Source organism: Dendrobates tinctorius, unplaced genomic scaffold, assembly GCF_039654945.1.
Source record: "Dendrobates tinctorius isolate UK_male_01 unplaced genomic scaffold, ASM3965494v1 ptg000232l, whole genome shotgun sequence".
NCBI lineage: Eukaryota > Metazoa > Chordata > Amphibia > Anura > Dendrobatidae > Dendrobates > Dendrobates tinctorius.
Window position 1 is genome coordinate 13,582,102 of NW_027361899.1, and position 26,624 is coordinate 13,608,725.

The 26,624-nt window shown below is 48.5% G+C and overlaps 1 protein-coding gene across 1 annotated transcript in view; it reads right to left on the reverse strand.

Moving 5' to 3' along the window:
- PCARE (photoreceptor cilium actin regulator) overlaps positions 1-26,624 on the reverse strand; it is a 44,244-nt gene that overhangs the window by 15,245 nt on the left and 2,375 nt on the right. The window contains exon 2 of the mRNA XM_073556349.1: positions 7,694-11,853. Coding sequence (XP_073412450.1) covers positions 7,694-11,529 — 3,836 coding nt within the window. The 5' untranslated portion in view covers positions 11,530-11,853. The remainder of the gene's footprint in view (positions 1-7,693; positions 11,854-26,624) is intronic.

A 26,624-nucleotide genomic window follows, 5' to 3' on the forward strand; every position in this document is an offset into this window, starting at 1 on the left:
AGGAGTGGTGTAATGTGGAGAATGGATGCTGGAAGCCTGAGACCAACAGCCAAGAGTGGTGTAATGTGGAGAATGGCTGCTGGAAACCTGAATTCTACAGCCAGGAGTGGTGTAAAGTGGAGAATGGATGCTGGAAGCCTGAGACCTACAGCCAGGAGAGGTGTAATGTGGAGAATGGATGCTGGAAGCCTGAGACCTACAGCCAGGAGAGGTGTAATGTGGAGAATGGATGCTGAAAGTCTGAGACCTACCGCCAGGAGTGGTGTAATGTGGAGAATGGATGCTGGAAGCCTGAGACCTACCGCCAGGAGTGGTGTAATGTGGAGAATGGATGCTGGAAGCCCAAGACCTACCGCCAGGAGTGGTGTAATGTGGAGAATGGATGCTGGAAGCCTGAGACCTACCGCCAGGAGTGGTGTAATGTGGAGAATGGCTGCTGAAAGCCTGAGACCTACAGCCAGGAGTGGTGTAATGTGGAGAATGGATGCTGGAAGCCTGAGACAAACAGCCAGGAGTGGTGTAATGTGGAGAATGGATGCTGGAAGCCTGAGACCAACAGCCAGGAGTGGTGTAATGTGGAGAATGGATGCTGGAAGCCTGAGACTTACAGCCAGGAGTGGTGTAATGTGGAGAATGGATGCTGGAAGCCTGAGACCAACAGCCAAGAGTGGTGTAATGTGGAGAATGGCTGCTGGAAACCTGAATTCTACAGCCAGGAGTGGTGTAAAGTGGAGAATGGATGCTGGAAGCCTGAGACCTACAGCCAGGAGAGGTGTAATGTGGAGAATGGATGCTGGAAGCCTGAGACCTACAGCCAGGAGAGGTGTAATGTGGAGAATGGATGCTGAAAGTCTGAGACCTACCGCCAGGAGTGGTGTAATGTGGAGAATGGATGCTGGAAGCCTGAGACCTACCGCCAGGAGTGGTGTAATGTGGAGAATGGATGCTGGAAGCCCAAGACCTACCGCCAGGAGTGGTGTAATTTGGAGAATGGATGCTGGAAGCCTGAGACCTACCGCCAGGAGTGGTGTAATGTGGAGAATGGATGCTGGAAGCCTGAGACCTACAGCCAGGAGTGGTGTAATGTGGAGAATGGATGCTGGAAGCCTGAGACCTACCGCCAGGAGTGGTGTAATGTGGATAATGGATGCTGAAAGTCTGAGACCTACCGCCAGGAGTGGTGTAATGTGGAGAATGGATGCTGGAAGCCTGAGACCTACAGCCAGGAGTGGTGTAATGTGGAGAATGGCTGCTGAAAGTCTGAGACCTACAGCCAAGAGTGTTGTAATGTGGAGAATGGATGCTGGAAGCCTGAGACCTACAGCCAGGAGTGGTGTAATGTGGAGAATGGATGCTGGAAGCCTGAGACCTACAGCCAGGAGTGGTGTAATGTGGAAAATGAATGCTGGAAGCCTAAGACCTACAGCCAGGAGTGGTGTAATGTGGAGAATGGATGCAGGAAGCCTGAGACCTACAGCCAGGAGTGTTGTAATGTGGAGAATGGATGCTGGAAGCCTGAGACCAACAGCCAGGAGTGGTGTAATGTAGAGAATGGATGCTGGAAGCCTGAGACCAACAGCCAGGAGTGTTGTAATGTGGAGAATGGCTGCTGAAAGCCTGAGACCTACAGCCAGGAGTTGTGTAATGTGGAGAATGGATGCTGGAAGCCTGAGACCTACAGCCAGAAGTGGTGTAATGTGGAGAATGGATGCTGGAAGCCTGGGACCTACAGCCAGAAGTGGTGTAATGTGGAGAATGGATGCTGGAAGCCTGAGACCTACAGCCAGGAGTGGTGTAATGTGAAGAATGGATGCTGGAAGCCTGAGACATACAGCCAGGAGTGGTGTAATGTGGAGAATGGATGCTGAAAGTCTGAGACCTACAGCCAGGAGTGGTGTAATGTGGAGAATGGATGCTGGAAGCCTGAGACCTACAGCCAGGAGTGGTGTAATGTGGAGAATGGATGCTGGAAGCCTGAGACCTACAGCCAGGAGTGGTGTAATGTGGAGAATGGATGCTGGAAGCCTGAGACCTACAGCCAGGAGTGGTGTAATGTGGAGAATGAATGCTGGAAGCCTAAGACCTACAGCCAGGAGTGGTGTAATGTGGAGAATGGATGTAGGAAGCCTGAGACCTACAGCCAGGAGTGTTGTAATGTGGAGAATGGATGCTGGAAGCCTGAGACCTACAGCCAGGAGTGGTGTAATGTAGAGAATGGATGCTGGAAGCCTGAGACCAACAGCCAGGAGTGTTGTAATGTGGAGAATGGCTGCTGAAAGCCTGAGACCTACAGCCAGGAGTTGTGTAATGTGGAGAATGGATGCTGGAAGCCTGAGACCTACAGCCAGGAGTGGTGTAATGTGGAGAATGGATGCTGGAAGCCTGAGACCTACAGCCAGGAGTGGTGTAATATGGAGAATGGATGCTGGAAGCCTGAGACCAACAGCCAGGAGTGGTGTAATGTGGAGAATGGATGCTGGAAGCCTGAGACCTACAGCCAGGAGTGGTGTAATGTGGAGAATGAATGCTGGAAGCCTAAGACCTACAGCCAGGAGTGGTGTAATGTGGAGAATGGATGCAGGAAGCCTGAGACCTACAGCCAGGAGTGTTGTAATGTGGAGAATGGATGCTGGAAGCCTGAGACCAACAGCCAGGAGTGGTGTAATGTAGAGAATGGATGCTGGAAGCCTGAGACCAACAGCCAGGAGTGTTGTAATGTGGAGAATGGATGCTGAAAGCCTGAGACCTACAGCCAGGAGTTGTGTAATGTGGAGAATGGATGCTGGAAGCCTGAGACCTACAGCCAGGAGTGGTGTAATGTGGAGAATGGATGCTGGAAGCCTGAGACCTACAGCCAGGAGTGGTGTAATGTGGAGAATGGATGCTGGAAGCCTGAGACCAACAGCCAGGAGTGGTGTAATGTGGAGAATGGCTGCTGGAAGCCTGAGACCTACAGCCAGGAGTGGTGTAATGTGGAGAATGGCTGCTGAAAGTGTGAGACCTACAGCCAGGAGTGGTGTAATGTGGAGAATGGCTGCTGAAAGTGTGAGACCTACAGCCAGGAGTGGTGTAATGTGGAGAATGGCTGCTGGAAGCCTGAGACCTACAGCCAGGAGTGGTATAATGTGGAGAATGTATGCAGGAAGCCTGAGACCTACAGCCAGGAGTGGTGTAATGTGGAGAATGGATGCTGGAAGCCTGAGACCTACAGCCAGGAGTGGTGTAATGTGGAGAATGGCTGCTGAAAGTCTGAGACCTACAGCCAGGAGTGGTGTAGTGTGGATAATGGATGCTGAAAGTCTGAGATCTACAGCCAGGAGGGGTGTAATGTGGAGAATGGATGCTGGAAGCCTGAGAACTACAGCCAGGAGTGGTGTAATGTGGAGAATGGATGCTGGAAGCCTGAGACCTACAGCCAGGAGTGGTGTAATGTGGAGAATGGATGCAGGAAGCCTGAGACCTACAGCCAGGAGTGGTGTAATGTGGAGAATGGATGCTGGAAGCCTGAGACCTACAGCCAGGAGTGGTGTAATGTGGAGAATGGATGCTGGAAGCCTGAGACCTACAGCCAGGAGTGGTGTAATGTGGAGAATGGATGCTGGAAGCCTGAGACATACAGCCAGGAGTGGTGTAATGTGGAGAATGGCTGCTGAAAGTCTGAGACCTACAGCCAGGAGTGGTGTAATGTGGAGAATGGATGTTGGAAGCCTGAGACGTACAGCCAGATGTGGTGTAATTTTGAGAATGGCTGGTGGAAGCCTGAGACCTGCAGCCAGGAGTGGTGTAATGTGGAGAATGGATGCTGGAAACCTGAGACCTACAGCCAGGAGTGGTGTAATGTGGAGAATGGATGCTGGAAACCTGAGACCTACAGCCAGGAGTGGTGTAATGTGGAGAATGGATGCTGGAAGCCTGAGACCTACAGCCAAGAGTGTTGTAATGTGGAGAATGGATGCTGGAAACCTGAATCCTACAGCCAGGAGTGGTGTAATGTGGAGAATGGCTGCTGGATGCCTGAGACCTACAGTCAGGAGTGGTGTAATGTGGAGAATGGAGGCTGGAAACCTGAGACCTACAGCCAGGAGTGGTGTAATGTGGAGAATGGCTGCAGGAAGCCTGAGAGCTACTGCCAGGAGTGGTGTAATGTGGAGAATGGATGCTGGAAGCCTGACACCTACTGCCAGGAGTGGTGTAATGTGGAGAATAGCTGCTGGAAGCCTGAGACCTACTGCCAGGAGTGGTGTAATGTGGAGAATGGATGCTGGAAACCTGAGACCTACAGCCAGAAGTGGTGTAATGTGGAGAATGGCTGCTGGAAGCCTGAGACCTACAGCCAGAAGTGGTGTAATGTGGAGAATGGCTGCTGGAAGCCTGAGACCTACTGCCAGGAGTGGTGTAATGTGGAGAATGGATGCTGGAAGCCTGAGAGCTATAGCCAGGAGTGGTGTAATGTGGAGAATGGATGCTGGAAGCCTGAGAGCTACAGCCAGGAGTGGAGTAAAGTGGAGAATGGCTGCTGGAAGCCTGAGAGCTACAGCCAGGAGTAGTCGTAATGTGGTGAGTGGCTGCTGGAAGCCTGAGACTTACAGCCAGGAGTGGTGTAATGTGGAGAATGGATGCTGGAAGCCTGAGAAGTACAGCAAGGAGAGGTGTAATGTGGAGAATGGATGCTGGAAGCCTGAGAGGTACAGCCAGGAGTGGTATAATTTCGAGAATGGCTGCTGGAAGCCTGAGACCTACAGCCAGGGGTGGTGTAATGTGGAGAATGGATGCTGGAAACCTGAGACCTAGAGCCAGGAGTGGTGTAATGTGGAGAATGGATGCCGGAAGCCTGAGAGGTACAGCCAGGTGTGGTATAATTTCAAGAATGGCTGCTGGAAGCCTGAGACCTACAGCCAGGAGTGGTGTAATGTGGAGAATGGATGCTGGAAGCCTGAGAGGTACAGCAAGGAGTGGTGTAATGTTGAGAATGGCTGCTGGAAGCCTGAGACCTACAGCCAGCAGTGGTGTAATTTCGAAAATGGATGCTGGAAGCCTGAGACCTACAACCATGAGTGGTGTAATGTGGAGAATGGATGCTGGAAGCCTGAGACCAATAGCCAGGAGTGGTGTAATGTGGATAATGAATGCTGGAAGCCTAAGACCTACAGCCAGGAGTGGTGTAATGTGGAGAATGGCTGCTGGAAGCCTGAGACCTACAGCCAGGAGTGGTGTAATGTGGAGAATGGCTGCTGGAAGCCTGAGACTTACAGCCAGGAGTGGTGTAATGTGGTGTAATGTGGAGAATGGCTGCTGGAAGCCTGAGACCTACAGCCAGGAGTGGTGTAATGTGGAGAATGGCTGCTGGAAGCCTGAGACTTACAGCCAGGAGTGGTGTAATGTGGTGTAATGTGGAGAATGGATGCTGGATGCCTGAGACCTACAGCCAGGAGTGGTGTAATGTGGAGAATGGATGCTGGAAGCCTGAGACTTACAGCCAGGAGTGGTGTAATGTGGTGTAATGTGGAGAATGGCTGCTGGAAGCCTGAGACCTACAGCCAGGAGTGGTGTAATGTGGTGTAATGTGGAGAATGGATGCTGGATGCCTGAGACCTACAGCCAGGAGTGGTGTAATGTGGAGAATGGCTGCTGGAAGCCTGAGACTTACAGTCAGGAGTGGCGTAATGTGGTGTAATGTGGAGAATGGCTGCTGGAAGCCTGAGACTTACAGCCAGGGGTGGTGTAATGTGGAGAATGGCTGCTGGAAGCCTGAGACCTAAAGACAGGAGTGGTGTAATGTGGAGAATGATTGCTGGAAGCCTGAGACCTGCAGCCATGTGGCGGAGGCTAGATTGTGCTCTACAAGGTAGATATTAATCCCTAGAAAGAAGTGTATTTTTCTGTTGCATCTTACAAATCCAACTATAAAAACTATTTTTTTTTTTAACTAAGGCATGCCGAATATGACTATGGATCTCTCTAGGTGCCCCATGTGATTCTGCAAAAGGTAGATCAATATTATGGTCATGTGCATGAGGTGTTATGACAACCACATAGTAACAGCACCAATCCTGACATTGTTTTTTAGGAAAAACTTTAGTGTAAGGGTGTGTGCACACGCTACGGATTCTGCTGCGGTTTTGGTCCTGTGGATCCGCAGCAGTTTCTGCTGCGGTGTACAGTACCATTATATCATAGGGCAGTACGGTGGCTCAGTGGTTAGCACTACAGCCTTGCAGCGCTGGGGTCCTGGGTTCGAATCCCCCCAAGGACAACATCTGCAAGGAGTTTGTATGTTCTCCCCGTGTTTGCGTGGGTTTCCTCCCACATTCCAAAGACATACTGATAGGGAATTTAGATTAGTCCCATTGGGGACAGTGATGATAATGTGTGCAAATTGTAAAGCGCTGCGGAATATGTTAGCGCTATATAAAAATAAAGATTATTATTATTTATTATCCTATGGGAAATGGAAACCGCAGTGCAGACGGTGCGGATTTTTCCGCGCGGATTTGCTGCGGTTTCTAATCTGCAGAAAGAATTGACATGTCAATTCTTTCTGCGGATTCTGCTGCGGTTTACCATCGCCTCCATTGTAGAGGTGATAACCCGCAGATAAACCGCAGGTCTTTTGACCTGCGGATTTTACTAAATCCGCGCGGATCAATCCGCTGCAGAATCCGCAGCGTGTGCACACACCCTAATTCTTTTTCAATGTAGATATGTGAGACTGGATTGTACATCTCATATATTTTCCTCTTATTGTACAACTTGCACATTTTGCTTGAATGGACGTCTGCACTATAGGAAACTTGTCAGCTACTCAGTTGAATACAATCTACTGTTCCATGTTATTAGCCAATTTAACTGTATGTGTATAATTCTGTTCTTTCCTGTATAACTTCTTTATGTTTCCATTTCCATAAATCTTGTTGAGGTTTTAACTGTATCTAGTGCTAGAAGGCTCTAGTAATGGGATATTATAGCACACTACTCAAAATGTTTACAACAAATAACTTGTATTTTTTGTAAAGTCTAAGGACCTTAGAAAAAGCCAGGGGACATTCATTATGTGGAAGGAATAGTGATTCTGTAAAGGGTTCTTTGCAGTTAGAGCAGTCAGACTGCAGAATGCCGAACACAAACGGTAGTAATGGAAGATAACAGCATTTTAAAAAGGGATGGATGCCTTTCTCATAACAAATGGAATTGTGAGTTGTAAATAATCTAGCGATAGATAACATATAATTGGTCGAGAAAGGCTGAACTTGATGGACCTGTGTCTTTTTTTTTTCAACTTATGTAACGTGACATGCCATTAATTATTTGCAGGAAAACCTTCAGCTCTTAAACACACTTAAGTATCAGGTCACAGACAGTTTATAGGAAACTGGTCACTGAGCGGCTTCTTTCAGCTTCGCGCAAGGCGATTGACAGATCTCTCCCATAGTGAGTGACCTGTCAATCACCTGAAAATACCAGTCGGGGGCCGCAATGAACTAATCTAATCTCTGGCTATGGTCCTCAGCTGTATCTTCTAAATATTTTTTCTCTGAAATATTTCAAATAGATATACTTGGCTGCAATCTTGCAGCCATGCTCAGATCCATGACCTGGGCAGCATTAATCAGCTGACAGGTTCCCTTTAAGCAAGACATTACAGTGACATCCTATTGTAGGTTTCTACCACCAATATATTAAACTTATGTCCTACCTGTTTTGCTGAAAAGTGAGTTCACTAACTGCATTAGCAGAAACGGATGTTGGAAGTCGTAGCTGAACTCTTTGAACTCTTGGTCTTCGGTCAGAATATGATCTCCGAACAAAAGGTTGAGGGTTTGCTGCACTCATTGCCACTCTTCTCTGTGGGTCATTGTTCTGACGAAGAGAGAAAGTGTGCCTCAAAACAGGACTCTCAACTTGATTCAAAACAGTGTCAAGCCTACTTGTGGCTGGATTAGATGAAGACTTGGCTTCAAATAAGTTAGAAGATGAAGGGCAAAATATTGACTGTGCATTGCCAATCATTTTTGAAGAAACTTGTGGGTCCTCGGAATTGCGTCTTAACCCTGTATGGGATGGAGAAACTGGAGGAGAGGGTGTAGAATGAGGAGGGGTAGGCTCCTGATGAGGTTGTGGAGGGCTTGGTAACCTCCGATGACTTGGAGGGCTTTGCTGGCTTTGCATTTGAGGGGGACTTGGTAGCTTACGTTGACTTGGTGGACTCTGCTGCTTTCGTATTTGAGGGGGACTTGGTAGCTTACGTTGACTTGGTGGACTCTGCTGCTTTCGTATTTGAGGTGGGCTTGGTTGTATAAATTGGCTTGATGGATTCTGTTGTCTTATTATGTGAGGACTTGATTGTCTTTGTTGGGTTGATGGACTCTGTTGTCTTTGTAACTGAGGAGGACTTGGTAGGCTACGTTGGTTTGGTGGACTCTGTTTTCTTTGTATTTGAGGGGGACTTGGTAGACAGCGTTGGCTTGGTAGACTCTGTTTTCTTTGTATCTGAGGGCTTTGCAGACAACATTGGGTTGGAGGACTTTGTGGTTTTCGTATTTGAGGGGGGCTTTGTAGGGTACGGTGGCCTGGTGGACTCTGTTGTCTTCTTACTTGAGGTGGACTTGATAGCTTACGTTGGGATGGGGGGCTAGCTAGCAACTTCTCATTAGGACTTGATTGTTTTGGAGTACTTGTGTTGGACGTTTTCTGGAGGACACTCCTGATCGTTGGTGGACTTGTTAGTTTTCTATCAGTTGGTAGAGATGAAGCCGCTGCTCTTGTAGAAGGTTTTCTTAAGACTTCATTTCTCTGTAATGTAGGAGAATATTGTTTTGATTTAACCATGGATGCAACATAACATGTCTCACTATTATCTATGTCAGGGTTTACACCTTCACCATCACCTGGATTCTGTAAATGAATTATTTTATGAGATTGTTTATACAAGTCAGCAGTCTGTTCTGTTTCATGCTTTTTCTGGAACTCCATACATTCTTTCTTATTGTTAGAAATTTGTTCAGATTGTAAAGAGCATTTTCTAATTTCATTAACAGCCCTATCTTTTGACAAGTATATATTGGTAATATTTTTGCTTGGTAACACATTTTTTATATTCATTGAGGTCTTCATTTTTTGAGACATGGATGGCTTCATTGGGCAAGGGAAACACGCAATTTTCTCAAGCTCGTTAGCTGAAAGCATGTTGAAAGAATCATCCATAAGTATTTCGAGGGGAGGAGGTGGCAGATTCTCATAGTCTTCAGTTCCAGAATCAGATGTATCATCTCTGGCAGCATCATAAGGTTTTGAAGATAAGAATGAATCCGTAGTAACACATTCATTTGGATTATCTTCTTTTGCTGTGATATCCAAAGGTTGTAATCTTTTATAAGCCAAAATTGTGGGAGGAAAGACAGGAATTCCAAATTTTCTAATACATCTAAGAGGTCCCAGAGTTTTCACATTTGTGTTTTTTATGGCGTCATCCACTGGGCTAAATGTTTGGATGAGTTTTCGAACAGACTTCCGTGGAGATGCATTTACGATGTCCAGCTTTCTCTCTGGCAAAGGAAACTTTTCTTCTGCCTGGGCATCTTGTGTATTTGAAGTTTGTAATACCTGAGTTTTTTGTTCAATATTTGAGTCCCCTGCTGTATTCATATCAGTTTTTCTTGTGGCAACTTGTTCTTGACTTGGTAAGATATTAAAACTTTTAGCAAGGCAGGCCTTTAGTTTGTTGGTGGATAAATTATTACTAGAGATTATGCATCCAGCATGTGAAAAAGACTTAATAGTTGAGATTTTGGTTTTGCCTGTGTTTTTTGAAGAGGAGTATAGTTGTTCTAACTTTTTGCTGAGTTCCTTCTGTGTTCTTTGAAGTTCTAATAGAGTGGGATCCTCAGCTTGACTTCTAAGTGATTCTGCCGATCGAGACCTTCTGTGATTAGAGGTTCTTCTGTTACTTCCATCTGCAGTACTGGGCCTCACAATGTCAGTATTGACTTCTTCTTCTCTGGTCCAAACATCGCATACTGAATTACAAGGAACAAACTTGATCTTTTCACTAATGGCTTCTTTCATTTTCAATGTCATCTCTTCATTTTCTGGGTTCTCTAACCATTTGGATGGTGATTTATAAAGAACCATACCTGCTGGAGAAGTTAAGGGTCTTGGTGTTAAGGTGACCTGACTTGATAAACTTATATTATCTTCACTTTCACCATCACTATCATCACTGCTAGATGCATCCTCAGATTCGGGATCAAGTGTACTATCTTCTCCTAAAGTAGCAGTGGTTGCTAGTGAGGTCATTGAAGGGCTTCTTGACATACTAGTTTGATTTGAAACACCAGAACTGTCTTTGTGTGTTCCATTTGAATGATAACTGTTTTCTTTTTGGGTGGATGTGTTCTTCAGCTTAAGATCAATGTCAGAAATCTTGTCTTTATGGGTTGAGACTTGTGGTGTTAGAACTTCATTTGAATCAATACTTGACTTTCTTACCATCTTATCAGGAGACCTATATTCTCTTATTGATTCCGAATCACCACCAATTCCACTGTCTTCAGAATAAAGAGTTGAATCATTTGGAAGCCACTGTGTAGATCCTGTTGCCGAACTTTCCAGAGATTTGATCATCTTTAGGAGGCGCTCATCACAGTGTTCCTTATGAATCAACTTTTCCTGAAATTTGTCTATACCTGATTGAAATAAATTGCAGGTATCCTGGAAGGCTATGGTTGTTAAAGAAGATACTGTACCATTTAGGGATTGCATTTTATTAATTGTATATTGCAGCAATTGTTGCAGTAGATCTGGCTTTTCTGCAGGGTCTCCTTTTCCTAAAGGCCAAGTGAGGTTGCTCCCTACAGCTTTTAAAAGTTTTTCTCCATCTTCTGCAATTTCTTCCAAGCATTGATTGATATCATCATATCTCAGGGCCATGAAACTAATCATTTGCTGCATAATCAGATGAGTCTGGGTCACTTGGTTTGCCATAGAAATCACAGCTTCATATTTTGAGAGATTAGGGTTCAGGAATGCATACGCATCTTGGTGAGCCTTAACAAGCTCTTCTGGGAAATCAACCTTTTTCTCTATGTCAATATAAACGGCTTGGTCTGTTTTTGCACGTCGGCTATGTTTACCAACCCTTTGGCTTCTTGACTTCCTATTTCTTCTTGAATTTCCATCTGGTTGCACTGTTCCCGGCGTTTCTTGTTCTGAACCAGTTGAACTATGCTTTCTGACAGTTTTCCTCTTCTGGTATTTTAAATTAACCATTCCTTCATCAGCAGTGCCAAGTTTTTCATGATCAGTAAAGGATCCATTATGAGAAAGTTCAGATAAGCAATCGGAAACAATTTTCTCCTGCTGACAAGTCTCTTTTTGCAACCCCTCTTTCTGTTTGATTTCTTCATTTTTAATATCCAAACTGGGGACTGTAATTCCATATTCAGGAGGAAGGGCCTTGTTTTTATCTATTGGTTTGGCGGCACTTTTGGCAAGGTTATAAATGATTCCATTATGAGAAGGTGAACAGCCCATTCTGTGATTTTATATGTGTAAGTTCAGCAAATAAATAAATAGTCCTTACGTTTAGGCTTGGTCCTAGAATCTGATGCTCCAAGATGAGGCTCCATTTTCTCAAAGATGAAAAATAGTCGTCTTTGTATTGTTTTCAAAACAGAAAATAAATAGTAAAGCAATACGCTTCTCAGCCAGCAGCTGCAAACCTGCATAACAGCTCTGTTGGCTATAGATAGATGTCTCTCAGAGTTTCTCCACTCTTTCCATTGACAGATGTCAAGTGCAAATAGGATTTGGAGCTTAATGGATTAAACATAGTTGCTCTTCAGATAAAGTATCTTTCTTTGGAAGAAACAACACAACAATTACATTATTTCAACGTCTTCTTCTACATTTACTGCAGACATAAGTTTTACCATAAGAAACTGAACCAGACTAATTCTGAATCTCAAAGAAAAAAAGATTTCATTGCTAAAAACTTGCCAGTATGTTCTTGGACAACTGAGAACATGCATTCAATTTAATGCAAAATTCCCATAAATACAAAGTTTTTACTGCACAGCTCATTTTTCATGGTAGATTTTTAAAGATAGCTTTACTATTTTATGTACCATTTTTTAAAGTTTGCTTTTTAGTTTGCAGCTCCACCTTTGGAGCCGCTACAGGGCTGATGCGCACAAAGCGTTTTGTAGCTTTTTATGCTGCAGCAGGATGGTACTGTCTTCTACCCTTCCTGATGTAGTATTCTTTTTTTTTTTTTTGCTTTCTCGTCTTTCAAGAGCAAAAACTCCTTTTTTTCAGCACAAAGTGAAAACATAAAATAAATAGCCCATACAGTAGTGCGGGTTCGCTCGCTCGGGTTAGTGTCCAGCTCTTAGTCCTTAGCAAAGACCGACAACACTGGAGATCTGTTCACCTCCCTCCACTCACAGGACAGAAATGTGGCAGGTGAACTGCCTTTTATAGCCCATTCCAAGACATGGAGGTAAGTGACCAGTCGATCCCACCCAGCTCTTTCAGCTGCTTGTAAAACCCGGACCTACGAATCCGGGTCCATAAACAAAAACCTCTCAGCACTATACAAGCTCGAGCCTCCTTCCCTGGGTCATCTCCAAGGCTTGGCTCGATTGTTAACCTGTTAAATGTTACTGTCAGTATTAATAGTGCGCCGGCATGGGGGGTGAGTCATTCTTTGCGTTCATCGGCACTCTTGTGGCGCCGATAGTTTGCTATGACAGCCAATGGTCTGTTGAAGACCTCTGTGCTGGTCATTACTAAGTTTCCTTAACACCAAAACTGTGGCCGAGCTTCAGAGGAGACTGTGATTTTTACTGCAAATACACTGTATTCCAAATTATTAAGCAAAAAGAGTTTCGGAGTGATAAGGTTAGAATTTTTTTGTTTGTCATTTAAACTCATTGATGGTGATGTGTGTCAGGGCTCTTTATATCACTGAAAGCAATTGCAGATACCTGTGCAGATTAGCTTGGCAGGTGTGTCCAAATAAAGGCAAGACTACTGAAGAAGGCTGTTCCACATTATTAAGCAGCCTACATTTTTTGCCAAAATGGGAAAGAAAAAGGATGTGTCGGCTGCTGAGAAGCAACAAATTGTGGAGTATTTAGGTCAAGGCATGACTACAATCAACATTGCCAAGACACTTCATCGTGATCATCGCACAATCAAGAAGTATGTAGCTGATTTCCAGCACACACGTGTGCATGCTGAGAAGGAAAAATTGACGACTCTTTCCAACAGGCAATTGCGTCAGGTTAAAAGAGCAGCTGCAAAAATGCCTTGTCATAGCAGCAGACAAGTTTTTGAAGCTGCTGGTGCCTCCAACGTCCCCCGAACAACAAGATGCAGGGTCCTTCAGAGGTTTGCAGCTGTGCGTAAGCCATCCTGTCCACCACCCCTATCCACTGCACACAAGCAGAAACGGCTCCAGTGGGCCAAACGAGACATGAAGACTGACTTCCAAACTGTTTTGTTCACCGATGAGTGCCGTGCAACGCTCAATGGTCCAGATGGATGGAGTGGAGGATGGCAGGTTGATGGACACCCCATGAAAACACGGCTAAGGCGCCAACAAGGAGGAGGTGGAGTAATGTTTTGGGCTGGAATCATGGGGAGAGAGATTGTCAGCCCCTTTAGGATACCTGAAGGGGTAAAGATGAACTCCATAATCTATGTGGAGTTTCTAAAACAGCACTTCCTGCCATGGTTCAAGAGGAAGAACCGTGCTTTCCGCAGCTAGATCATTTTCATGCCTGATAATGCACCGTCTCATGCTGCAAATAACACATCTGCATCTCTGGCTGCTATGGGCATAAAAGAGGACAAACTTATGGTGTGGCCACCATCTTCCCCTGACCTCAACCCCATTGAGAACCTCTGGAGCATCATCACAAGGAGCGTCTATGATGGCGGGAGGCAGCTCACATCTAAGTAACAGCTCTGGGAGGGGATTCTGTCCACATGCCAAACAATTGAAGCACAAACCATCCAAAAACTGACAAATTCAATGGACGAGAGAGTTCAGAAGCTTCTTTCCAACAAGGGTCCTATGTGCAAATGTAACATCACCGAGAAGAAAGTTTTGACTTGAAAACTGTTTGATTTCATTTTGTAATACGCTGATAATGCTTATAATTTCACAATTCACCATTTTTTTGTTCAAAATAAAAAGGGTGAAAACTCTGCTGTGCATAATAATTTGGAACATGCATTGTGAGTGTTTATTATTTGTAAAAATATACTGATTTCATAGGCAGTTTGTTAAAAAACATTGCAATTATACAAGAATATTAGATGACTGGAAAATAACAATGATTGCAATTCATATAGGTAATTTAGAGAAAATGATGAAGTATTTTTTGCATAATAATTTGGAACACAGTGTAGTACAAGCGACCAGACGGCCGCAGGTTCAAGTCCCTCAAGGGGACTAATAAATAGAGTGATAAGTTAAAAAAAATCTCAATTTTGGTGCTCTTGATTTTTTTTCTGTTTACACTGTTTATTAATTGGGTTAAATACTTTTATATTTTTTGGTAGATCAGAATTTTCTGAACTAGGCGATACCACATGTGTATTTTTTAATCTTTATTTTAATGGGGGGAAGGAGGTGATTTGACTATATATTTTTTTTTTTCCAGCAATACCACAAAAAAATCTGTAAGAAGCGATCAAAGGATCATATCTATCCCAAAATGATATCAATAAAAAGGTCATCTGCCCCTTAAAAAAAATAAGCCCTTACACAGCTCCATTTACCAAAGAATGAAAACATTGTTTTCATTTTCCAAGATCCATAATTAAATTATTTTTTTTCCCCCTAAAATAATTAAACTGGCCATTTGGTACTGCCATAATCGTACTGATGAGGAGAATAATACTGGCAGGTCGTTTTTATCACATTGTACACTATGTGATAACATGAATGTTGTTATTCAAAAGTACAACTTATTCTGCAAAAAACAACCCCTCATACATCTATGGGGACAGAAAAATTAAAAAGTTATGGCTTTTGGAAGAATGGAAAAAAATAAAAATGGCCATGTCAGGAAGGGGTTAAGTATACCTTTGGACACCAATTAGTAAACTGAAAGTCTGATTTTTTACACTTTTTTAAAATTGTCAAATTGGAAACACATTCACCGGGCACCAACATTATGGCCAGCTGGTGTTGCATTAACCTTTTTGACCGTCATGTGAGCCCTGCTTTGCATTTGAGGTTGATTTCATAGTTTTCCAGGGTTGGTTAGGAGTGGTAACAAATTTTTGTAAAAGAATTAGGATTTCCTATCCAAAATGTATATTAACCCCTTCCTGACATCCGACGTACTATCCCGTCCACGGTACCCGGGCCCGTATGACCGTGGACGGGATAGTACGTCTACCGCGATCAGCGGCGCCCACGTGGTGAGCGCCGCTGATCGCGGCCGGGTGTCAGCTGATTATCACAGCTGACACCCGGCACAATGTGTCAGGGGCGGTCACGGACCGCCCCCGACACGTTAACCCCTTGCACACCGCGATCAAACATGATCGCTGTGTACCGGGAGTTAAAGGGAAGCATCGGCAGGGAGGGGGCTCCCTCCGTGCTTCCCTGAGCCCCCCCACGGCAGCGCAATGTGCAGCGCTGCTGCGGGGGGCTCCTTTGCTCCAGGCCCCCGAATCCAAGATGGCGACGGGGGCCTTCGGGGGCCTGCAGGAAGCTGGCTTCCTCAGTGCCTGCAAAGCGCAGGCATGAGGAAGCCTTCGGCACTGCCTGTGACAGATCGCTGATCTGTCACAGTGATCTGTGATGTGACAGATCAGCGATCTGTCACAGGACAGTGATGTCCCACCTGGGACTATGTAATAAAGTAAAAAAAAAAATTAAAAAAAAGTGTAAAAATAAATTAAGAAAAATCGCCAAATAAATTAGTAAAAAAAAAAAAAAAATATTCCCCAATAAATTCATTTTTTGAAAATAATAATAAAAAAAAACAATAAAAGTACACATATTAGGTATCGCCGCGTCCGTAACGACCTGCCCTATAAAACTGTCCCATTAGTTAACCCCTTTAGCGAACCCCTTAAAAAATAAAAATAAAAAACGAAGCAAAAAATAATGATTTATTATCATACCGCCAAACAAAAAGTGTAATAACGCGCGATCAAAAAGACGCATATAAATATCCATGGTACCGCTGAAAACGTCATCTTGTCCCGCAAAAAAACGAGCTGCCACACAGCATCATCAGCGAAAAAATAAAAAAGTTATAGCTCGCAGAATAAAGCGATGCAAAAATAATTATTTTTTATATAAAATAGTTTTCATTGCACAAAACATAAAAAAACGACCTAAATGAGGTATCGCTGTAACCGTACTGACCCGAAGAAGAAAACTGCTTTATCAATTTTACCGCACGCGGAACGGTGTAAACGCACCCCCCCAAAAGAAATTCATGAAACGCTGGTTTTTGTTCATTCTGCGTCCCAAAAATCGGAATAAAAAGCGATCAAAAAATGTCACGTGCCCGAAAATGGTACCGATAAAAACGTCAACTCGTCCCGCAAAAAATAAGACCTCACATGACTCGGTGGGTCAAAATACGGAAAAATTATAGCTCTCAATATGTGGTGATGCAAAAACTATTTTTACAATAAAAAGCGTCTTTTAGCGTGTGACAGCTGCCAAGAATAAAAACCGCCATAAATAGTAAATCAAACCCCCCGTTATCACCCCCTTAGTTAGGGAAAAATAATAAAATAAAAAAAAAAATGTATTTATTTCCATTTTTCCATTAGGGTTAGGGCTAGGGTTAGGGCTAGGGCTGAGATTAGGGTTAGGGGTGTGTTGGGGTTAGGGTTGGAGTTATAATTGGGGGTTTCCACTGTTTGGGCACATCAGGGGCTCTCCAAATGCAACATTGCGTCTGATCTCAATTCCAGCCAATTCTGAGTTGAAAAAGTCATATGGTGCTCCTTCCCTCCCAAGCTCTGCCATGCGCCCAAACAGTGTTTTACCCCCACATGTAGGGTATCAGCCTACTCAGGACAAATTGCAAAACAATTTTTGGGGTCCAATTTCTCCTGTTACCCTTAGGAAAATAAAAAATTGGGGGCAAAAATATCATTTTTGTGGAAAAAAATGATTTTTTTATTTTCACGTCCGAGCGTTATAAACTTCTGTGAAGCACTTGGGGGTTCAAAGTGCTCACCACACATCTAGATAAGTTCCGTGGGGGGGGTCTAGTGTCCAAAATGGGGTCACTTGTGGGGAGTTTCAATAGTTTAGGTACATCAGGGGCTCTCCAAACGCACATGACACCCGCAGACCATTTCATCAAAGTCTGCATTCCAAAATGGCACTGCTTCCCTTCCGAGCCCCGAAGTGTGTCCATACAGTAGTTTTCTCCCACATATGGGGTGTCAGCGTACTCATGACAAATTGGACAACTTTTGGGGTCCAATTTCTCCTGTTACCCTTGGGAAAATGAAAAAATTGGGGACTAATTGATCATGTTTGTGGAAAAAATACGATTTTTTTTATTTTCATGCCCTGGCATTATAAACTTCTGTGAAGCCCTTGGGGGTTCAAAGTGCTCACCTCACATCTAGATAAGTTCCTTAGGGGGTCTAGTTTTCAAAATGGGGTCATTTGTGGGGGGTTTCCACTGTTTAGGTACATTAGGGGCTCTCCAAAGGCAACATGACACCCGCAGACCATTCCATCAATGTCTGCATTCCAAAACGTCACTACTTCCCTTCCGAGCCCTGACGTGTGTCCATACAGTAGTTTTCTCCCACATATGGGGTGTCAGCGTACTCAGGACAAATTGGACAACAACTTTTGGGGTTCAATTTCTCCTGTTACCCTTGGGAAAATAAAAAAATTGGGGACTAATTGATCATGTTTGTGGAAAAAATATGATTTTTTTATTTTCATGCCCTGGCATTATAAACTTCTGTGAAGCCCTTGGGGGTTTAAAGTGCTCACCTCACATCTAGATAAGTTCCTTATGGGGTCTAGTTTCCAAAATGGTGTCATTTGTGGGGGGTTTCCACTGTTTTGGTACATCAGGGGTTTTCCAATCGCGACATGATGTCCGATCTCAATTCCAGCCAAAAACGTCAAATGGCGCTGCTTCCCTTCCGAGCTCTGCCATGCGCCCAAATAGTGGTTTACCCCCACATGTGGGGTATCAGCATACTCAGGACAAATTGCACAATAACTTTTAGGGTCCTGTTACCCTTGGGAAAATAAAAATTGGGGTGAAAAGATCATTTTTGTGGAAAAAATATGATTTTTTAATTGTACCACTGTACGTTATAAACTTCTGTAAAGCCCTTTGTGGGTTCAAAGTTCTCACCACATATCTAGATAAGTTCCTTGGGGGTCTAGTTTCCAAAATGGTGTCACTTGTAGGGGGTTTCCACTGTTTAGGTACATCAGGGACTCTCCAAACGTGACATGGCGTCCGATCTGAATTCCAGCCAATTTTGCATTGAAAAAGTCAAACGGCGCTCCTTCCATTCTGAACTCTGCCATGCGCCGAAACAGTCGTTCCCCCCCACAAATCAGGTATCAGCGTACTCAGGACAAATTGCACAATAACTTTTGCAGTCCAATTTCTCCTGTTACCCTTGGTAAAATAAAAAAAATGATCCTGAAGTATTTTTTTTGTGAAAAAAAGTTAGTATGTTCATTTCTTTTTAAATATTCAAAAAAATTCCTGTGACGCACCTAATGGGTTAATAAACTTCTTGAATGTGGTTTTGAGCACCTTAAGGGGTTCAGTTTTTAGAATGGTGTCACTTTTGGGTATTTTCTATCATATAGACCCCTCAAAGTGGCTTCAAATGTGATGTGGTCCTAAAAATAAAATGGTGTTGTAAAAATGAGAAATCGCTGGTCAACTTTTAACCCTTATAACTTCCTAACAAAAAAAATTTTGGTTCCAAAATTGTGCTGATGTAAAGTAAACATGTGGGAAATGTTAGTTATCAAGTTTTTTGTGTGCCGTATCTCTGTGATTTAAGGGCATAAAAATTCAAAGTTGGAAAATTGCGAAATTTTCAAAATTTTTGCCAAATTTCCGTTTTTTTCACAAATAAACGCAAGTTATTTGAATGAAATTTTACCACTAACATGAAGTACAATATGTCACGAGAAAACAATGTCAGAATCACCGGGATCCATGGAAGCGTTCCAGAGTTATGACCTCAAAGGTACAGTGGTCAGAATTGTAAAAATTGGCCCGGTCATGAATGTGCAAACCACCCTTGGGGGTGAAGGGGTTAAACTAAAATGTGGGACTGGCAAAAAACATGGTACCGTGAGAAAAACATGCACCCATTATTATTTAACACCCTTCAACACGATTTCTAGCCATGGCGACTTGATGGATGATTATAGGAAGATCGATCTTGTGCAAGTCTAGATAGGGTCACCAGGGTCTTCTCTGCAGTTATCTTGATGGTATCAAGCCATCGGGTGGTTTGTCTTCCTCTTCGCCTTGTTACTTGTATCATTCTCACCATGATGTTCTTCTCCAGTTATTGCTCTCTTTGTATGGTAGAAAGTAGGCAAGTCATAGTTTCGTGATCCTTGATTCCAGTGACATGTCTGGCTTGAATTGTTCCAAAATTGATTTGTTCGTTCTTCTTGCCATCCGTGGTATTGATAACTTACTACTCCATCATCACGTTTTCAAGGTGTCGATTCTTCTTCTGTTTTGCTTTTTTTTTTTTTTTATCATCCAGGCTTTCAACCTATGTTACTACAGAAAAGACCAGACTATGTACTAGCTGTGTTTTCATCGCCAGTGAAATGTTCCTCGATTTGAAGACCTTGTCTGGTGACTTCATTCTTGATTTGCCCATAATGATTCTCCTATTGACTTCTGGTTTTGTCGCTGTATCTTCAGTGATCATGGATCTGAGTAGGTTGAAGTCCTTTAGTACTTCAAGTTTGTCGCTGTCCATCTCAAATGTGTCCAGGGCGTACCTGGTAGTAGTCAATATCTTTGTCTTCTTTGCATTGAGTAGGAGTCCTATCTTCCGAGCTTTCAAACTTGAATCTCTATAAGTCCTTCATTTCATCTACGCTTTTTGCCATCAATGTTATATCATCTTCATATTTAAGATTGTTGATGATTCGTCCAGCAATTTCGATTCCTTGGTTTCTTTCGGTAAGTCCAGCCTTCCTGACATCTCTCTCTACGTTGTAACATGCCGCATTACCATGTTCTGTTCGGACTGTTGCTTCTTGGTCACCGTGTTCCGTTACCACAGCAAAACAATTAGTAGCAGCTAGCAGCAGTACCACCGGCACGTCTGGCAACAACAGTTCTCAGTAGTATTACAAAACGCAGGTCACAATTGGCCTACTGTGTCTGTAAACCGACTGAGGGTGGTAGTTGTGGACAAGCTGCTACTCCAGAACGCCCTGGCACTTCACAGGAAAATCGTGTCCCAGTCAGAATGTGCTGTCAGGTGTGGGGTCCATCACACTCACTTATAGGCTGCAGGGCTCTGCTGTCTCCAGGCCTCCATCTTCAAGAGTTGCCGCACATGACTCAGGAGACACCCAGTTCGTTTTAACAACCGAAGGTTTACTGGACAGTTGATCAGATTGTAACACGCAGTATCGGGCACAACACTTCTTATTACTTGTTTCCTTAATAGAGATCCGTTACCGTCCCTTCACGTGATTCGGCGTGCATCGGCCTCTGAATGCCAGAGGATAAGGCACTCTTCATAGTACCTTTATCGAGCCTTGAGCTCCAGACGCAACAGGAATGTCAGCAAGGAATTCCAGTAAGGCCTTCCACTGCCCTGCACAGATAGATTCTTGCTGGCACTAAGATCCCACTGCACTTGGTTACTGTACTTCCCTATTTGACCATTAGGAAGCAGTATCCTCTTACTAGGGCTTTCCTCTCCCACTATGGGTTAGTGCCAACTTTAACTGTCTGTCCCTACTATATGCAACTGGGCAGATCATCCTCACAACACTATTATATCACTAATTTTATACTTCACATTCCCTATATGTCTACTGCACACTATGCCTATTGTACTAACAATACTTGACCCACACAATACATTAACCAGATTACACCTATAATGCTTCCTACAATGTGTCTCACCCTATAGTCACTACCTTATGCCTTAACTAGAGATGGGTTCATACTGGACAGTGGACACTTAAGGGGGTTTTACACATAGCGATATCGCTAGCAATATTGCTAAAGCATCACCGATTTCGTGACGCAGCAGCGATATCGCTATGTGTGATACTTACCTCCGACCGGCTCCCCCGCTGTCTGTCGTCGATCGCGCAGCTCCATTTCTCGTCGGGTGCTTCCTGCTGGGGCCGACGAGCGACGTGTGGAGGCGGGCGGGAGGACGTCAGGATCGCCGCGTCTGAAAGGTAAGTAACGACTGCTGTATCGCTGTGAGATCTGCCTGTGTGGCAGCTCACTAGCGAACATTTAGCGATGCACCAGTGATCCTGACCGGGTCGAATCGTTGTCGGGATCGCTGGTGCATCGCTAAATGTAAAGGGGGCTTAAGTGTCCGCTGCTGAACTCCGAACACAGACTTCTCCCGGATGCCTGTTTACATGTTCGGAGTTCGGGGGGGGGAGCAGGAATGCAACAATACAGGCACCACTATGTCTGTGGCAGGATGTTATATACCGGGGGCAATGGGGCCCAAATGTTATACAATGGGAGGGATCAGATGTTATACCCTGGGGAAAGGGGGTGCAAAACACAAAAAAATGAATTTAATGATAAAGACATGCGGCCGGTAGTGTTAGTATTGGTTTCACTTAAAAACCACAACACCAAGAACCCAGTGGGAAAAGCAGTAGTGATGAGTGAGTATACTCGTTGCTCAGGTGTCCTCCGAGTATTTTGGCGAGCTCAGAGATTTAGTTTCTGTCGCCGCAGCTGCATGATTTGTGGCTGCTGGACAGCTTGATTACATGTGAGGAATGCCTGTTTGTTAGTGAATTCCCACATGTATTAAGCCTGTCGCAAATCATGCAGATGAGACGACGAAAACTAAATCTCTGAGCACGCCAAAACACTCGGAGGACACCTGAGCGACGAGTATACTCACTCATCACTAAAAAGCTGCTGTACTGTGCTGCATCAGAGCTGTGCGCGGTTTTAGGCTGTGTTCACACGTTCAGGATTTTTCACGTTTTTGCCGCGATTTTCCGCAGCAAAAACGCTAAAAAAAATGCATATATTAAGCATCCTATTAATAGAATGAAATCCGCAATTTTTGTGCCCATGATGCGTTTCTTTTCTGCAAAAAACCCGCAGCATGCTCATTAATTTTGCCCAAAATTTGCGGATTTCATTGTATCAGGAAGCTCCGGAAAAAAACGCGAAAGATCCACCCAAAAAATGTGCAAAAAGCGCACAAAAAACGCGAAAAAACTGCGCATTTCCTGGGAAGGAGTCCAGTTTTTCTCAGGAAATTTCTGCATACGTAGCCACATAGCCTTAGGCTGTGTACACATGTAAGCGGTTTTTTCGCATTTTTTACAGGCAAAAACGTTTACAAGAAGCATCCTATTCATTTTAATGAATTCCGCACTTTTTGTGCACATTGATGCGTTTTTTACTGAGAAAACGCATCGCGTTAGAAAACGCAGCATGCTCATTAAGGGTGTGTGCACACGTTGTGGATTCTGCTGTGGTTCCGCAGCAGTTTTTGCTGCGGTGTACAGTACCATTATTCCCTATGGGAATAAAAAACCGCAGTGCAGACGGTGCGTATTTTTCCACGCGGTTTTCCTATCGCAGAAAGAATTGAGCCCGCACTGAGCGCTCCCGTAGCCCGCCCTGAGAGCCCCGCGCTGAGCGCCCCCATTGCCGCACTGAGAGCCCGGCGCTGAGCGCTCCCGGAGCCGCACTGAGAGCCCGGCGCTGAGCGCTCCCGGAGCCGCACTGAGAGCCCGGCGCTGAGCGCTCCCAGAGCCGCACTGAGAGCGCTCAGCGCCGGGCTCTCAGTGCGGGCTCTGGGAGCGCACTGAGAGCCCGGCGCTGAGCGCTCCCAGAGCCGCACTGAGAGCCCGGCGCTGAGCGCTCCCAGAGCCGCACTGAGAGCCCGGCGCTGAGCGCTCCCAGAGCCGCACTGAGAGCCCGGCGCTGAGCGCTCCCAGAGCCGCACTGAGAGCCCGGCGCTGAGCGCTCCCAGAGCCGCACTGAGAGCCCGGCGCTGAGCGCTCCCAGAGCCGCACTGAGCGCTCCCAGAGCCGCACTGAGAGCCCGGCGCTGAGCGCTCCCAGAGCCGCACTGAGAGCCCGGCGCTGAGCGCTCCCAGAGCCGCACAGCGCTCCCAGAGCCGCACTGAGCGCTCCCAGAGCCGCACTGAGCGCTCCCAGAGCCGCACTGAGCGCTCCCAGAGCCGCACTGAGCGCTCCCAGAGCCGCACTGAGCGCTCCCAGAGCCGCACTGAGCGCTCCCAGAGCCGCACTGAGAGCCCGGCGCTGAGCGCTCCCAGAGCCGCACTGAGAGCCCGGCGCTGAGCGCTCCCAGAGCCGCACTGAGAGCCCGGCGCTGAGCGCTCCCAGAGCCCGCACTGAGAGCCCGGCGCTGAGCGCTCCCAGAGCCCGCACTGAGAGCCCGGCGCTGAGCGCTCCCAGAGCCGCACTGAGAGCCCGGCGCTGAGCGCTCCCAGAGCCGCACTGAGAGCCCGGCGCTGAGCGCTCCCAGAGCCGCACTGAGAGCCCGGCGCTGAGCGCTCCCAGAGCCGCACTGAGAGCCCGGCGCTGAGCGCTCCCAGAGCCGCACTGAGAGCCCGGCGCTGAGCGCTCCCAGAGCCGCACTGAGAGCCCGGCGCTGAGCGCTCCCAGAGCCGCACTGAGAGCCCGGCGCTGAGCGCTCCCAGAGCCGCACTGAGAGCCCGGCGCTGAGCGCTCCCAGAGCCGCACTGAGAGCCCGGCGCTGAGCGCTCCCAGAGCCGCACTGAGCGCTCCCAGAGCCGCACTGAGAGCCCGGCGCTGAGCGCTCCCAGAGCCGCACTGAGAGCCCGGCGCTGAGCGCTCCCAGAGCCGCACAGCGCTCCCAGAGCCGCACTGAGCGCTCCCAGAGCCGCACTGAGCGCTCCCAGAGCCGCACTGAGCGCTCCCAGAGCCGCACTGAGCGCTCCCAGAGCCGCACTGAGCGCTCCCAGAGCCGCACTGAGCGCTCCCAGAGCCGCACTGAGAGCCCGGCGCTGAGCGCTCCCAGAGCCGCACTGAGAGCCCGGCGCTGAGCGCTCCCAGAGCCGCACTGAGAGCCCGGCGCTGAGCACTCCCAGAGCCCGCACTGAGAGCCCGGCGCTGAGCGCTCCCAGAGCCCGCACTGAGAGCCCGGCGCTGAGCGCTCCCAGAGCCGCACTGAGAGCCCGGCGCTGAGCGCTCCCAGAGCCGCACTGAGAGCCCGGCGCTGAGCGCTCCCAGAGCCGCACTGAGAGCCCGGCGCTGAGCGCTCCCAGAGCCGCACTGAGCGCTCCCAGAGCCGCACTGAGCGCTCCCAGAGCCGCACTGAGCGCTCCCGGAGCCGCACTGAGAGCCCGGCGCTGAGCGCTCCCAGAGCCGCACTGAGAGCCCGGCGCTGAGCGCTCCCAGAGCCGCACTGAGAGCCCGGCGCTGAGCGCTCCCGGAGCCGCACTGAGAGCCCGGCGCTGAGCGCTCCCACAGCCGCACTGAGAGCCCGGCGCTGAGCGCTCCCACAGCCGCACTGAGAGCCCGGCGCTGAGCGCTCCCGGAGCCCGCACTGAGAGCCCGGCGCTGAGCGCTCCCGGAGCCCGCACTGAGAGCCCGGCGCTGAGCGCTCCCGGAGCCCGCACTGAGAGCCCGGCGCTGAGCGCTCCCGGAGCCCGCACTGAGAGCCCCGCGCTGAGCGCTCCCGGAGCCCGCACTGAGAGCCCCGCGCTGAGCGCTCCCGGAGCCCGCACTGAGAGCCCCGCGCTGAGCGCTCCCGGAGCCCGCACTGAGCGCTCCCGGAGCCCGCACTGAGCGCTCCCGGAGCCGCACTGAGAGCCCGGCGCTGAGCGCTCCCAGAGCCGCACTGAGCGCTCCCAGAGCCGCACTGAGCGCTCCCAGAGCCGCACTGAGCGCTCCCAGAGCCGCACTGAGAGCCCGGCGCTGAGCGCTCCCAGAGCCGCACTGAGAGCCCGGCGCTGAGCGCTCCCAGAGCCCGCACTGAGAGCCCGGCGCTGAGCGCTCCCAGAGCCCGCACTGAGAGCCCGGCGCTGAGCGCTCCCAGAGCCGCACTGAGAGCCCGGCGCTGGGCGCTCCCAGAGCCGCACTGAGAGCCCGGCGCTGAGCGCTCCCAGAGCCGCACTGAGAGCCCGGCGCTGAGCGCTCCCAGAGCCGCACTGAGAGCCCGGCGCTGAGCGCTCCCAGAGCCGCACTGAGAGCCCGGCGCTGAGCGCTCCCAGAGCCGCACTGAGAGCCCGGCGCTGAGCGCTCCCAGAGCCGCACTGAGAGCCCGGCGCTGAGCGCTCCCAGAGCCGCACTGAGAGCCCGGCGCTGAGCGCTCCCAGAGCCGCACTGAGAGCCCGGCGCTGAGCGCTCCCAGAGCCGCACTGAGAGCCCGGCGCTGAGCGCTCCCAGAGCCGCACTGAGCGCTCCCAGAGCCGCACTGAGAGCCCGGCGCTGAGCGCTCCCAGAGCCGCACTGAGAGCCCGGCGCTGAGCGCTCCCAGAGCCGCACTGAGCGCTCCCAGAGCCGCACTGAGCGCTCCCAGAGCCGCACTGAGCGCTCCCAGAGCCGCACTGAGAGCCCGGCGCTGAGCGCTCCCAGAGCCGCACTGAGAGCCCGGCGCTGAGCGCTCCCAGAGCCGCACTGAGAGCCCGGCGCTGAGCACTCCCAGAGCCCGCACTGAGAGCCCGGCGCTGAGCACTCCCAGAGCCCGCACTGAGAGCCCGGCGCTGAGCGCTCCCGGAGCCCGCACTGAGAGCCCGGCGCTGAGCGCTCCCGGAGCCCGCACTGAGCGCTCCCAGAGCCGCACTGAGAGCCCGGCGCTGAGCGCTCCCACAGCCGCACTGAGAGCCCCGCGCTGAGCGCTCCCAGAGCCGCACTGAGAGCCCGGCGCTGAGCGCTCCCGGAGCCCGCACTGAGAGCCCGGCGCTGAGCGCTCCCGGAGCCGCACTGAGAGCCCGGCGCTGAGCGCTCCCGGAGCCCGCACTGAGAGCCCGGCGCTGAGCGCTCCCACAGCCGCACTGAGAGCCCCGCGCTGAGCGCTCCCGGAGCCCGCACTGAGAGCCCGGCGCTGAGCGCTCCCGGAGCCCGCACTGAGAGCCCGGCGCTGAGCGCTCCCGGAGCCGCGCTGAGCGCTCCCACAGCCGCACTGAGAGCCCGGCGCTGAGCGCTCCCGGAGCCCGCACTGAGAGCCCGGCGCTGTGCGCTCCCGGAGCCGCACTGAGAGCCCGGCGCTGAGCGCTCCCGGAGCCCGCACTGAGAGCCCGGCGCTGAGCGCTCCCGGAGCCCGCACTGAGCGCTCCCAGAGCCGCACTGAGAGCCCGGCGCTGAGCGCTCCCACAGCCGCACTGAGAGCCCGGCGCTGAGCGCTCCCAGAGCCGCACTGAGAGCCCGGCGCTGAGCGCTCCCG